We start from the raw sequence: 15,428 nt of genomic DNA on the forward strand, positions 1-15,428 counted from the left end.
ATTAGAAGAATGTTTCTGAAGTAGATTTGTGTTAGAAAACAATGTCATTCAATATGTACAGATATTTGCTCTTGTAGTCTTGGAAGTATGTCCCCTCCTCATATCTGGTGGTAAAAACAAAACTAAAATGAGAAATATTCTACTTCATCAAATATTTAGACTCTAAAAATATTTAGTAGATGTTTTACTAGTTTAAACATTGGATAATTCATTTTCTATAACACATAGTAATAAATTTTAGCAATGTTCTGACCTGAGTGTATCTTTGTGGACATGGTAAACTAATAAAATTTGTACATAGGCTTTCTTCATACATTTAATCATTCATAGGTAGAGAATTAATATTCGCATCGGATCATATACTTAAACAAGATTTAAATATATGTTAGAGCTATAAACTGATTTAGGAGAATTTGAGAATATAAAAAAAAAATTGAGGGAAGAACACTTTGTTAAACTCAACCAATATTTTGAACTGTCATATTCTCTGTTAAACAGGTAACATTTAAAACACAGCATACATGTCAATAAGTTTATTATCAATGTCATTGTTTCTCATTTTATATGATTGGATATGCCATGCACACCCTAGCAAAAAAACAAAACAAAACAAAACAAAAAAAAAACAAAAACAAAAACAAGAAACCTAAAATATTGCAAGGCATTTGTCATGATTATTGTGTGTGGCAGAAACATCCTCCTGCTAGCACAAGATTAACTCCCCATTATGATAAAGGACACAGTGCAAATAATGCTGTAATCAGAGAAGACACTTCTAAGAACCTCCTACACATCATAGTGTAAATGACAATAAAGCAGCAGCTCTAAATATTGAAAATGCATGTTTCAATATCTTTAATAGAAAAACAAAAAATGTTACATAGTAAGAAAGGTAGACATGTTATTCTCTGAAAAAAAGACAATGAAACCAACTTGTCAACATCTTGGTTAAAGATTTTTTATGTATAATTTGAGGATATAAAATAAATCTTGCAAGTTGTGTGCTTCCAATATTTTGCCTATATTGTTTTGAATCCTGTGGCTTTTTCAAAAATATAAATTTCTTATAGTAAAATTTAAAAGAAAATCGGATCATTAAAATATATAAGTACTGCTAGAAATTGCAGAAACCACCAATTCTCTCTTCTATTGGTTTGTTTTACAAATGATAAAAGTTTTTTAAAGGTACATTTGATGTAAATTTTTTTAGCAAGAAAGTCAAACACTTGAATTTTTGTCTTATAAAGTAATTTTCAAATATTTTCGTGAGATCTAGTACAAAATAAAGAAAATTTGTCATCATCACTAGACAGTTGTCAAGTGTATTCTTACTCTCCAGTAATTCTTTTCAAAGTTAGAGTGAGATCCAAACTACATTTCTCTCAGTGAATCATAAGGAAATATTCCAGAGATGATTCTCCCAAAGAGGTTTCTTTTTTTTTTTCAGTTTTTTCAATTATTTAATCTGTTTTTTACACTACAGATTTCATCCCCCTCCTGTTTCACCCTCTCACAGATCCACATACCATTACTTCTCCTACAGTCTCCAAGAGGATGTCCCCAACCCTCCAACTCCACCCTGGCAACTCCAGTCTCTTAAGGACTAGGTGCATCTTCTATGACTTAAGCCAGACAAGGCAATCCTCTGCTGTATATGTGTTTGGGGCCTCATATCAGCTGGTGTATGCTGCCTGGTTGGTGGTTACATGTCTGAGAGATCTTGGAAGTCCTTGTTAGTTGAGATTGCTGGTCCTTTTACAGGGTCACCCTCCTCCTCAGCTTCTTCCAGCTTTTCCCTAATCCAACTACAGGGGTCAGCAGCTTTTGCCCATTGCTTGGGTGTAAATATCTGACTCTTCAGCTGCTTGTTCGGTCTTTCAGGGGGCACTTATGATAGGTCCATTTTTGTAAGCACTCCATAGTCTCAGGAATAGTGTCAGACCTTGGAGCCTCCCCTTGAACTGGATGCCATTTTGTTGCCAATCCTGAAGGCCTAATTTTATTCCTCTTAACCCACATGGTAGAAGGAGAAAATTGCCTATTTCAGGATAGATATCATACCTTGCAAGATTTAGGCGTGTAAGTACCCGAGGTTATAGACCCTCCAGAAGATTCTACAATAATAATTTTGATAAAAGGACACAGTCTTAATGGGACTCTAAGCACTTACAGTAAGCCATAGGTAAGTGTGTCTCTCAACACTCATCACAGAAAGAAGTTTTTTTTTTTTTTTTTTTTGTTGTTGTTGTTGTTTTACAATAAATGGCATTAACAGAGACCTACAATTGCTGGGACTGTAGAAAATAAAGAACGTAATGATACTCAAACCTCAATGTGATATCTTCATCACATCACTTTGTTGAGATGGCCGTCCCAGGAGAGATACGGGTATGAGGTGGGTGTAAACATTAGGACCGGAGATAATAGCCAAACTGTATTTTGGAGATACAACACGACTATTGTGCACATGAACTGAAAATGACTATGATTACATGCACAAAAACTATCTGAGGTCAAGAAAGACAAAAATGAAAGCGCAGATGTGGAAGAGGTGATGAAGTTATAACCTTAGCTGAGAAACTATTGATGTTAACTTATGATTGCTGAGTAAGGGAGAGTCATTATTCTTCAGGGGCATGTGCCCTGAGGGACTACCAGTGCTGTCTTGTTTTCAAATTTTAAAGGCTCATTCACTGAATTGTCTTTCTACTATCATTTAACATATAGCTGGCTTAACACATCATACAGAAAATAATTTCTCCATTTTCTATGCACTCTTGAGTATCATAATTTTGAAGCACAGAAATTTAAAAAACACTTTAAGAACTGTTTTTACCAAAATATTGTAAATTCTGAGGTTCACAGTAATCTATTGGATGAAACACAGGGCCCCCAATGAAGGAGCTAGAGAAAGTACCCAAGGAGCTAAAGGAGTCTGCAACCTTTAGGAGGAAAATCAATATGAACTAACCAGTTCCCCCCAGAGCTTGTGTCTCAGATGAGAGGCCCTTGGTCTTGCATAGGTCATATGCTCCAGTACAGGGGAATGCCAGGGCCAGGAAGCAGGAGTGGATGGTTTGGGGAGCAGGGTGGGGGGGGTATAGGGGGCTTTCAGGATAGCATTTGAAATATAAATAAGTAAATATCTAACGAAGATAAAAAAAATTCTGAGGTTAGTTGTTCGTTACTGTCAATAAAATCTTGATTTTCAGCTCCAGGCATTACTGTGAGTAAAACAGAATTTGAAAAATTCATGCAATTTGCACAACACAGTAAACAAAGGACATGTTTATTAAGTAAAATGCCTTAACAAAAATAGAAAAAAAAACCCTAATCTTAAATTTTGAGATTCCAGCCTCCCAAAATCTTGTGGATATTCTGCTGTACAGTTGAAGTGAAGGAAAAGAGCATGCAGGTTGAACACATTTAGTATCCCTAATTCACCTTGTTTATATGTATTTAACAATCAGTGATAAAAACCTAAAGGACATGGTCCAGAGGAGTTATGCCTAATGTATCATCTGGTTAGGAATTAGCAAAAGGATAATCTGGTATGTAATGTATTAAACAAAACCTAAGCAAATCAAACCAAGCCAAACAAAGCAAAAAATACAAACAAACAAACAACACAATAAAATCATATCACTTCAGGAATAAAATCTTTTCTGTTGCTGCTTTCTAAGGAAACAATTATATTCTTTTTATTTTATTTAATTACATTTCAAATGTTGGCCCCTTTCTTAGTTTTCCCTCTTCAAAACTTCTATCCCCCAGGCACTTACCTGACCATGCTCACTGCCCTAGCATTCCTCCACACTGGGTCATCAAGCCTTCACAGGACCAAGGGCCTCCAATCCAATTGATGATCTATAAGACCACTTCAGCTCCTTCAGTCATTCCCCTAAGTATTCCATTGGTGTCATCCCATGATTGGCTGAGAACATCTATCTCTGTATTGGTCAGGATCTGACAGAGCCTATCTGGAGCTCTGTATCAGGCTCCTGTTGGCAAGCACTTCTTGGCAGCTACAATAGTATCTGGTTTGGTGTGTGCATGTGGGATGGATCCCCAGAAGGGGCAGTCTCTGAATGACCTTTCCTTCAGTCTCTGCTCCACTTTTTGCCCCTGTTTTTCCTTTGGACAGGAGCAATGCTGGGTTAAAATTTTGGAGATGGGTGGTTGGCCCCATCCCTCAACCAGGAGGCCAGGACCTAATGTCTGAATATGGTCTTGAAAGGTTCTCCCTCCTCTCTGTAGGTTATTTCAACTAATGTCATCCCTGTGAGGTCAAGGGAGGCTATTGCTTTCTTGTTATCTGGGACTTTCTGGTTGCTACCCCCCAGTTCCTCATCCCTCATTGCAACAGACCTCTGTTCAATTTCCTGACCCCCTGTAAATCTCCTCCATCTCCTCCCATACCTGACTCTTCTCTTTTTTTCCCCTCCCTATCTTTTCTCCCTCCCAATTCCTTCCATCCTCTATTTCCATTGATATTTTTGTTCCCCCTTTTAAGTTTGACTGAAGCATCCATATTTGGTCTAACTTCCTCTTGAGAGTCATGTGGTCACTGAGTTGTATCATGGGTATTCCATACTCTTTGCCTAATATACACTTATGAGTATACACTTATCAGTGAGTGTCTATTTTTGTTACTGTGTTACTTCACTCAGGATGGTATTTTCTAGATTCATCAATTTGCTTGCAAATTTCATGAAGTCATTGTTTTCATTGTAGCTGAGTAGTGTTCCATTGTGTAAATATACCACAATTTCTCTATCCATTTCCCTGTTGAGGGACATCTAGGTTGTTTCCAGCTTCTGGCTGATATAAATATGGCTGCTATGAACAGAGTGGAACATGTGTTCTTATTACATGTTAGAGCATCTTCTTGGTATATGTCCAGGAGTGGTATAGCTGGGAAATTAGGCAGTACTATATCCAGTTTTCAGAAGTAAAGCCAGACTGATTTCCAGAGTGGTTGTACCAGCTTGCAATCCCACCAGAAATAGAGGAGTGTTCATTTTCTCCAAATCCTCACCAACATCTGCTGTCACCTGAGTTCTTGATCTTAGCCATTCTGAACGGTGTGATTTGGAATCTTGGGGTCGTTTTGATTTGCATTTCCCTGATGACTAAGGATTTTGAACATTTCTTTTATTTTTAAATAATATAATCTTTTATTTTTCATTTATTTATTGTTTTTCATTAAGTAAGTAATTTACATCCCAAATGTGTCATTTGGCTCTAGCTGTATATGTAGCAGAGGATGGCCTAGGGGAATACCAGGGCCAGGAAGCAGAGTGCATGGGTTCGTGAGCAGTTGGAGGGGAAAGGGTATAGGGGCTTTTCAGAGGGGAAACCAGAGAAGGGGATAAAATTTGAAATGTAAATAAAGAAAATATCAATGAACATTTCTTTAGGTGCTTCTTAGCAATTTGACTATCCTCAGTTGAGAATTCTCTGCTTATCTCTGCTCCCTCCATTTTCTAATAGGGTTAATTGCTTTTCTGAAGTCTAACTTCTTGAATTTATTGTACATATTGAATATTATCCCTCTATGGTATATAGGATTGGGAAAGATCTATTCCCACTATGTTGGTTGCTGTTTTGTCCTATTGACAGTGTCCTTTGCCTTGCAATTTTATGAAGTCCCATTTGTTAAATACTGATCTAAGAGCATCAGCTATTGGTGTTCATTTTTCTTTTTTTATTAGATATTTTCTTTATTTACATTTCAAATGCTATCCTGAAAGTTCCCTATACCCTCACCCCGCCCTGTTCTCCTACCCACCCAATCTCACTTCTTGGCTCTGACATTCCCCTGCACTGGGGCATATAAAGTTTGCAAGACCAAGGGGCCTCTCTTCCCAATGATGGCCAACTAGGCCATCTTCTGCTACATATGCAGCTAGAGAATGAGCTCTGGGGCTACTGTTTAGTTCATATTGTTGTTCCACCTATAGGGTTGCAGACCCCTTCAGCTCCTTGGGTACTTTCTCTAGCTCCTCCATTGGGGGCCCTCTGTTCCATCCTATAGATGACAGTGAGCATCCACTTCTGTATTTGCCAGGCACTGGCATAGCCTCACAAGAGACAGCTATATCAGGGTCCCTTCAGCAAAATTTTGCTGGCAAATGCAATAGTGTCTGGGTTTGGTGGCTGATTATTGGATGGATCCCCAGGTGGGGTAGTCTCTAGATAGTCCATCCTTTCGTCTTAGCTCCAAACTTTGTCTCTGTTACTCCTTTCATGGGTATTTTGTTCCCTATTCTAAGGAGGAATGAAGTATCCACATATTGGTCTTCCTTCTTCTTGATTTTCTTGTGCTTTGCAAATTTTATCTCGGGTAGTCTAAGTTTCTGGGCTAATATCCACTTATCAATGAGTGCACGTCAAGTGACTTCTTTTGTGATTGTGTGCCCATGTGATTAAGGCTCTTCTCCACACTTCTTCTATTAGATTCAGTGTATCTGGGTTTTTTGTTTTATTTATTTATTTATTTATTTATTTATTTATTTATTTATTTATTTATTGTGGAGGTTCTTGATCCACTTGGACTTGAGCTTTATACAGGGAGATAAGAATGGGTCAATTTGCATTCTTCTACATGTTGACCACCAGTTGAATCAGCTACATTTGTTGAAAATGCTATCTTTTTTCCACTGGATGGTTTTTGATTCTTTGCAAAGATCAAGTGACCATAGGTGTGTGGTTTCATTTCTGGGTCTTCAATTCTATTCGGTTTATGAACCTGCCTGTCAATTCAAAAAGGTAGAAGTCAAAATATGACTATTTGCAGATAATATTATAGTATACTTAAATGACCACAAAAATTCCACCAGAGAACTCCTAAACTGATAAACAACTTTACTGGTATCATGCAATATTTTTATCACTATTCCTCAAGAGTACAGCTTAAAGTCAGGGATGCTGATTCCCCCAGAAATTCTTTTATTGTTGAGAATAGTTTTTGCAATCCTGGGTTTTCATTATTCCAAATGAAATTGAGAATTGCTTTGTCTTACGCTACAAAGAATTGATTTGGAATCAATGGGGACTGAACTCTAATAGTAGATTTTTTTTTCCTGGCAAGATGGCCATTTTTACTATATTAATCCTGCCAATCCATGAGCATGGGAGATCACTCCTTCTTCTAAGGTCTTCTTCAATTTTTTTCTTCAAAGTTTTAAAGTGCTTGCTGTACAGATCTTTTACTTCTTTGGTTAGAGTCACATCAAGATATTTTATATTGTTTGTGACTATTGTGAACAGCATCCTTTCCCTAATTTCTTCCTCAGCCCTTTTATCCTCTGTAGGTGAGAAGACGCCTGGTTTGTTTTAATTAATTTTTTATCCAGCAACTTTGCTGAAGTTGTTTACCAGTTTAGGAGTTCTCTGGTGGAATTTTTGTGGTCATTTAAGTATACTATCATATTATCTGCAAATAGTTATATTTTGACTTCTACCTTTTCATTTTGTATCCATTTGACTCCCTTTTGTTGTCTAATTGGTCTAGCTATAACTTCAAGTACTATATTGAGTAGATAGGGAGAGAGTGGGCAGCCTTGTCTAGTCCCTGATTTTAGTGGGAATTCTCCAAGTTTTTATCCAATTATTTTAATGCTGGCTACTGGTTTTCTCTATATTGCTTTTACTAAGTTTAGGTATCTGCCTTGAATTCCTGATCATTCTAACAGTTTTAATATGAAAGGATGTTGAATTTTGTAAAATGAATTTTCAGCGTCTAATGAATTGATCATGTGGTTTTTTTCTTTGAGTTTGTTTATGTAGTGAATTATCTTGATGGATTTCCATTTATAGAAACATCCCTGCATCCCTAGGGTGAAGCCTACCTGATCATGGTTAATGAACTTTTTGATGTGTTCTGCCTCCATACTCCAAATAATTATAAGGTTGGAATTTCATTCAATAACCAAAAATAAGTATAATGAACATGTTTTAATATAACATGTGTACTTACATAATGTAGTATCATATAATTTAGTTTAGTGTAATTTGGTATAATAAATACACTAATAATATGTATCATTTACATTTAGAAAGACAACAATAAATTATTCAGTAAAGAGAAATGTTAATTAATGAATGAAGATTAATTCAATAACAAGACACAAGGGAAGTACAGGTAAATGCCATAGAAAGAGTTAAGTCATCTAACACACACACACACACACACACACACACACACACGCACAAACACACACACACAAACACACACATATATAAACACACATGTACAAACACACACAGAACTGGAAAATATACAATATTAGATGATATATTGAAATCATAAACTATTTAACCGCTAAAAATATGGTATTAAATATTTCTATCACAATATATATATAATGTGATATGAAAGAAATATAATGTGAAATTATGATGATATAAGATTCTCTCTGGAATTAAGCCATGTGCGTGCTTGATTATTACTGGAACCTTCACATCAATGGGATAGGCTTCACAAATCTGACAGAGTGATGAAGAAGATTTTTTAAAACACTTAACATAGAACTATATGTCAATAACAAATCAGTGTACATACTAAAGATATTAATAGTGCATTTCATATCAATAAATACACAGCCATGAGTAAACACCAGAGAACTTTTGTAAAGTTAAAGTAACAAAATTAATGTGAGATACTAAAGACACCTGTCTTAGTATTTCTTATACACAACAAATACTATGTTACTTTCCTTTGTAGACTTAAAAAATTCACTCTGATAATTTATTACTTCAATGTATTGTGTATAAACTGTTTTGCTTTAGGGAAACATTAATTTTTTTACTGATTACTTCACTAAAAATTATAAAGAAATTAAATATACTTGATTTGAAAAATTATAACCTTGAATGTGAGTTCTAGGAGAAGATATTTTGTATGGTTTTCCCTGTTTTTCTAAGAGCAGATTTTACATCTTTATTCCTCAAGCTGTAGATCAAGGGATTTAACATGGGGATTATTAGGGCATAAAAGATAGAAGCCACCTTGTCAGTTTTTAAGGAGTCACTGGACTTAGGTTGCACATACATAAATATCAAAGTCCCATAGAAGACAGTGACCACTGTCAGATGAGACCCACAGGTAGAAAAAGCCTTCTGCCTGCCTTCAGCAGAGTTCATCCTGAGAATAGCTCTGAGAATGAGCAGATAGGAAGCAAGAATGACCAGTGGTGAAGTAATCAAGTTAATAATTGATAAAATAAAAGTTATCATTTCATTTTCTTTTCTATATGAGCAGAGCAGAGATATCAAGGGGAGACCATCACAATAGAAATGACTGATAATATTGTGTCCACAGAAGGATGAAGAAAAAATATTTATGCTGATTAGGAGAGCAACAAATATACTGTAAATGTAAGGAATGGCCACTAGAACCCAACACACTCTTTGTGACATAATGACATTATAGAGGAGTGGTTTACAAATGGCGACATAGCGGTCATAAGACATTGCAGACAGAATAAAAAATTCACTAACAATGAACATATTGAAGAAAGTTAACTGGACAGCACAAATATAAAATGATATTGTATTTTGTTCTACAAGAAAATTTCTTAACATTTTTGGTCCCACAGCTGTTGAATAACCAAGGTCAGTAGTAGCGAGGTGTCTTAGAAAGAAGTACATGGGTGTTTGTAGCCTGGAATCCACCATGGTAAGGATGATCATGCCCAAGTTGCCCACCAGTGTGATCAGATAAATGATGAGGAACAGTCCAAACAATGGAGCCTGCAGCTCAGGGCAGTCAGTGATGCCCACAAGAATGAATTCAGTCACCATTGTGAAGTTTTGTTTTTTCATTGAGTTTATGTGAAATTCTGTTTTGAATGGAAATCATTGCATGGTCAATAGATTTCTAATGTCATTTGGTGAAGTTTTATTATCTAAGGTAGAGTAAATAAAATATCTCCAAACACTCGAATTTATTTTGAAAAAAAAATCTCTTAAAGTGTATATACACCTTTATGTACATCTACATATATACATATGTAAACATGTGATTCAAAATGAACAAATATGAATCTTTAGTCCCATATCAATAAGAGCTTAAATCAGAGAAAACTGTAATTATCTGCCAATGATATTTGCTTTTCCTAACTATATTGAGAGCATTCACTTAAATTCAATACAATTAGTTAATCTGGAAAAGATTCTTCTATACCTAATATCTAGGCAAGAAGTCATCCAGTCTCAAACCATAATACTCTCAGGTTGAACCATTCTGAACGCACCAGAGACCTGGCATGTGATAGACTCTCAGGATTCAAAGGGAGGAACCTTAGATGAAATGCTCAACAGTAGGGAGAGGGAACTTACAGAGCCCACCTCCAGCAGGAAGACATGGCCTCAAGTGAGGGAAGGAGGGGGCATCCCACAGTCACAACTTTAACCCATAATTGTTCCTGTCTGAAAGGATTACGGGCATGGAAATGGAGAGGAACCTGAGGAAAAGAAGCTCCAGCGACAGGTACAAAGTGGGATCCAGCTCACGGGGAGGTACCAAGGTCTGACAGTATTCCTGAGGCTATGGAACACTCAGAATAAGGGACCTAGCATGACCGTATGCCAGAATTCCCAAAGAACAGCTTAAAGAGTCAGAGGCAGATAGTTGTACCCAACCAATGGACAAAAGCAGCTGACCCCAGTTGTTGAATTAGGAAAGACGGAAAGTATCTATCTATCTATCTATCTATCTATCTATCTATCTATCTATCTATCTATCTGCTTATATATAAGACAAAGAAAGTCAGGTCTTTAATTTATAAATAGTTATTGGTAGAATATTGATTAAAAGTTGTTTCTTACATGAAACTCAAGAAGAACGAAGACCCAAGTGTGGACACTTTGCCCCTTCTTAGAATTGAGAACAAAACTCCCATGGAAGGAGTTACTGAGACAAAGTTTTGAAGCTGAGACGAAAGGATGGACCATCTAGAGACTGCCATACCCAGGGATCCATCCCATAATCAGCTTCCAAACGCTGAAACCATTGCATACACTAGCAAGATTTTGCTGAAAGGACCCTGATATACCTGTCTCTTGTGAGGCTATTCTTGGGCCTAGCAAACACAGAAGTGGATGCTCACAGTCAGCTATTGGATGGATCACAGGGCCCCCAATGGAGGAGCTAGAGAAAGTACCCAAGGATCTGAAGGGGTCTGCAACCCTACAATTGGAACAACAATATGAACTAACCAGTATCCCCTGGAGCTCGTGTCTCTAGCTGCATATGTATCAGAAGATGGCCTAGTCTGCCATCAGTGGAAAGAGAGGCCCATTGGTCTTGCAAACTTTATATGCCTCAGTACAGGGGAATGCCAGTACCAAGAAGTGGGAGTGGGTGGGGAGGGGAGTGGGGGGGAGGGTATGTGGGATTTTGGGGATAGCATTTGAAATCTAAATGAAGAAAGTACCTAATTTAAAAATATATACATACACACACACACACACACACACACATATACATATATATATATATATATATATATATATATATATATATATAAAGTTGTTTCTTATGTATTCATTGCTGATATGGTTACTACCATATTGTAGCACTTAATAATTGTGTATTTTTGATTATATGTAAGACATTTGCAAATAATAGTACATATACCTACTAAGACCTTTTAAAAAGGCAAATAACTATACTTATATATATAGATCTACGGAATCTAAGCATATTAAAATAGAAGATCTGGAGTTTTTATCACGCTCCCTATTGGTCAGATCAATGAATAAGCTTATGGTTACTCATTACACTCAGATTTTCTTGATTTGAAGAAACCTAAGAGTAAGTGTATCTGTTCAGTCCTCTTGCACATTACCAAGAGAGAAAAATCACAAGACAGAATTTTGACTTTTGTGAAAATGGATGTATGTTAATGTTTTCTGAGTAAAGTAAAAACTAATATGAGTTACCATGGTAATCATGGCATAAAGTGCAGCCTCTGGGTAAATGAGAATGAAATCCTCCAGCAGTCAGTGTGTTGTATACAGCTGATTGTATTTGATTGACACTTCACTCACTTAATCGGTTGTTTTAAACTGTGGTTTCCTTATAGTATTCTATTCTCCACAAAACACTTCATATCATTAGCATACAAACATTAGTAATTACATAACTGAATAATATGTAGTCATGGTCCATTTTGTATTAGTGTGATTTGTAATGGTGTAAAGGACAAAAATTAAGTACACTTACTACCAATTTTCTTATAGATCAGGTCAGACCTAAAAGTTTTCCTCTGAAAAGATTTAGGACTCAATGTAAAGAAAAGCACTCTTTAGTATATATTCTTTTGTTCACTGATACTTGGATGCTATTTTTCAAAACTATATTTCACAAATTTTAATTGTATTTAGTACAAAAAAAGAAGCTTTCACATTGTCATAAAAGTATAGTGAGTAGCTTTTGACTCTCATTTAATGGTTTTCATACCCCTTGTGAAATTTAAACTCAATACTTCCCCTCAATGAAGAATCAGAAATTGTTCAGAGAGATCTCTCCACAGGTAAAACTGCTTAGTGTGGGGACCTGAGTCTGGTCAACAGGACACAAGGATGGAAGGGGAGAACTGATTCATAAACCTATCCTCTGCACAAACTCACTAACAATTAATTGATCTATTGATTAGTATAGTGTAAATATTTATAAGATTAAAAAGGAATCGCATCTATACCTTTTTTCTAACAATTAACTTTTCAATTATTTAAGAGAGGTTAACTTGGGTTTTATTATAGCATTTCCATAATGTATTATCAAATATTATTCTAATTCCTCTCTCTCTCTTCTGTCACTCTGTGACTAGTTATTTTCTTTATCTTAGATGCTCCACCACTCCTGCTTTAGGATTATATTTGTAGGGAATACTCAGTAAATCTCAGCCAAATATAATTTAGGATTCTTTAAAAAAAAACATAAAAGTAGACTTAGCACTTGAATTATCAATTTTTTTTCTTTAAATGAAATTACATCACATTAATTACTTTCTATCTTTTCTAGGCCTTCACTATTATAAAATTGTGTGTGTGTGTGTGTGTGAGAGAGAGAGAGAGAGAGAGAGAGAGAGAGAGAGAGAGAGGGAGAGAGAGAGAGAGAGAGAGAGAGAGAGAGAGAGAGAGAGAGAATGAGAGGAAAGGAGAGAGAGAGAAAAATATTTTATCTAAGAAAATATTTCTGTGTATGTTTAAAAGATTGTTAATACTATTTGCTCTCAACCTCAGGAAAATAAATGTTTTAAAAATAGCATAAAATAAAGAAATGAAGATGTATTATTGCTGCCAAGGCTTTTAGAATATTAGAAAGAATAGATACCAAGCATCAAATGATCCCTCTAGATGTTGAAACCTTAGAAAAAAAGTCCACATCTTTCTAATTCTTAAACTACAGAACTTTGTAGTTTAAGAATTTTGTGACAGTTTGTTACCTGCAGTAAAAATCTTGTCTTCATTTCCCATTGTGGTTCTTAGCTTCCAATTTTGTGTGTTTTTAAACCATAGAGACTCTCCCTGAGGAAACACAAAAATTTATTAATTGCAGGCAAACGTTTGAAAGTCTAATGAGATAATGAATGCCTGGAGGTTATCAACTCTCAGGATTAATTTGTCATCAACTGTGATTTACTTATTTGTTGTATAAGCCAACATTCTTATTGACAAATACATATAATAAAGTATTGAGTCTAGATACCAAAGGTTAAATATGTGCTCTTCTTTATTGCAATATATGTAATTTCTAAGATATAAAAAATAAAATATCCAGTCATAGATGGATAAACACAAAAATCATTTATACAAGCAGTAGAGTAGTATAATATATACAAACAAAAGTGTATTATTCTACATTTAAAAATGCAAGCTATGTTAACAGGGATGAACATAATGAATAGCATGCTGAATGAAATAATCCTTAATTAAGTTATACATAGGGTAAGGTTTCAATTGCATAAACTTCATTAAATTAGAAAAGAGGGAAAAAAGCTGAAGAGATCAAATGATCTGTTCAATTTTGTGAATATTCGAACAGAGCAACGTTAAAAAGGAAGACTGTTGCATTAGAAATTACTGATGACTTGTGCACACAGAAAAACAAAGAAAACATCTTAATTTTCATTATAACAGGCAAAGTTGTCAGGTAAAGATAATGATCGCCACTAGACACCAACAAACTCTTTTTGATATGATGACCATAAAAGCAGAGGTTTGCTGCTACTGGCCACATACTGGGCACAGAGATTATAAAATAATAAAAGGCTCACAACCTATGGGGAAAATACAGAAGGCTAATTTGTGAAGCAAAAAGTCTAAAAGATTCTGTTTTTGATCCACAATAAAATATCTCAAAATTTTGGTATTGATAGCTGTTTAATAAATGAAAATTGTAGTTGCTACATGTCTGAAGAAAATGTTCATGGGTGTTTTCTGCCTGGAGTCCACAATAGTAATGAGGATCATGCCCATATTGCTTATCACATGATGATAGTGTAGAGGAGTGGTTTACAGAAGGCCAAATAACAGTCATAAGACATTGCAGAAAGAATAAAATATTTCTTAATAGTGAACATACTAAAGAAAGATAACTGGATAGCACAGGCATAAAATGATATTGTATTTTGATCTACAAGAAAATTGTTTAACATTTTGGTCTCCAACCAAGATCTATAGTAGCAAGATGTCTGAGAAAGAAGTACATGGGTGTTTGCAGCCTGGAATCCACCATGGCAAGGATGATTATGCCCAAGTTGCCAACCAGTGAGGTCAGATAAATGATGAGGAACAGTCCAAACAATGGTACCTGAAACTCAGGGTGGTAAGTGATGCCCACCAGGATGAATTCAGTCACCATTGTGAGATTATATTTCTCCGTTAGAGAAGATCAGAAAGCCTGTTCTGAATAAAGGCACCAGCATCAACAGTAATTTTCAAACATATAGAATTATTTATTTTCCAAACATATAAATTATATACTTATAAAATATTTGAATATGAATCCATCTGTACAATAATGGCATACATACAGAATTGCATCACATCATTGCCTGTATTAAATTTCCATGCCAAGTAAAACATAAACTGTCATATTAATCATGTTTAGTGTAAAACTAAGACAGAAAACTGCCCTGTCATACAGGGATAATCAGCAGGCACACAGGGCAGAAGAGAGAGAGAGAGAGAGAGAGAGAGAGAGAGAGAGAGAGAGAGAGAGGGAGAGGGAGAGAGGGAGAGAGAGAGAGAGAGAGGAGACATGGAGAATGAGAACAAGCCAATTAATTATACTGATCAAGCTCTGAAAAACTTTATTCAGGAATGGCAATATAACCATAAACAAGAGGAGGCTCCATGGGATCAGGGAAGAGCCAGGAGGCTCTCTGAAGGTGGCAGTCTTCAGCTCCTGGAAC

General features: G+C 35.7%; 1 protein-coding gene and 1 pseudogene across 1 annotated transcript; both read right to left on the minus strand.

The window, feature by feature from the left end:
• Positions 1 to 8,886: 8,886 nt before the first annotated feature.
• Olfr228 (olfactory receptor 228) lies at positions 8,887 to 9,828 on the minus strand. The gene has a single exon (NM_146405.2). It carries the CDS (start codon positions 9,826 to 9,828, stop codon positions 8,887 to 8,889), a length of 942 nt encoding a protein of 313 aa, NP_666517.2.
• Positions 13,994 to 14,894, minus strand: Olfr1073-ps1 (olfactory receptor 1073, pseudogene 1; annotated as a pseudogene).

The sequence above is a fragment of the Mus musculus genome, chromosome 2 (genome assembly GCF_000001635.26).
Source record: "Mus musculus strain C57BL/6J chromosome 2, GRCm38.p6 C57BL/6J".
Classification (NCBI taxonomy): domain Eukaryota; kingdom Metazoa; phylum Chordata; class Mammalia; order Rodentia; family Muridae; genus Mus; species Mus musculus.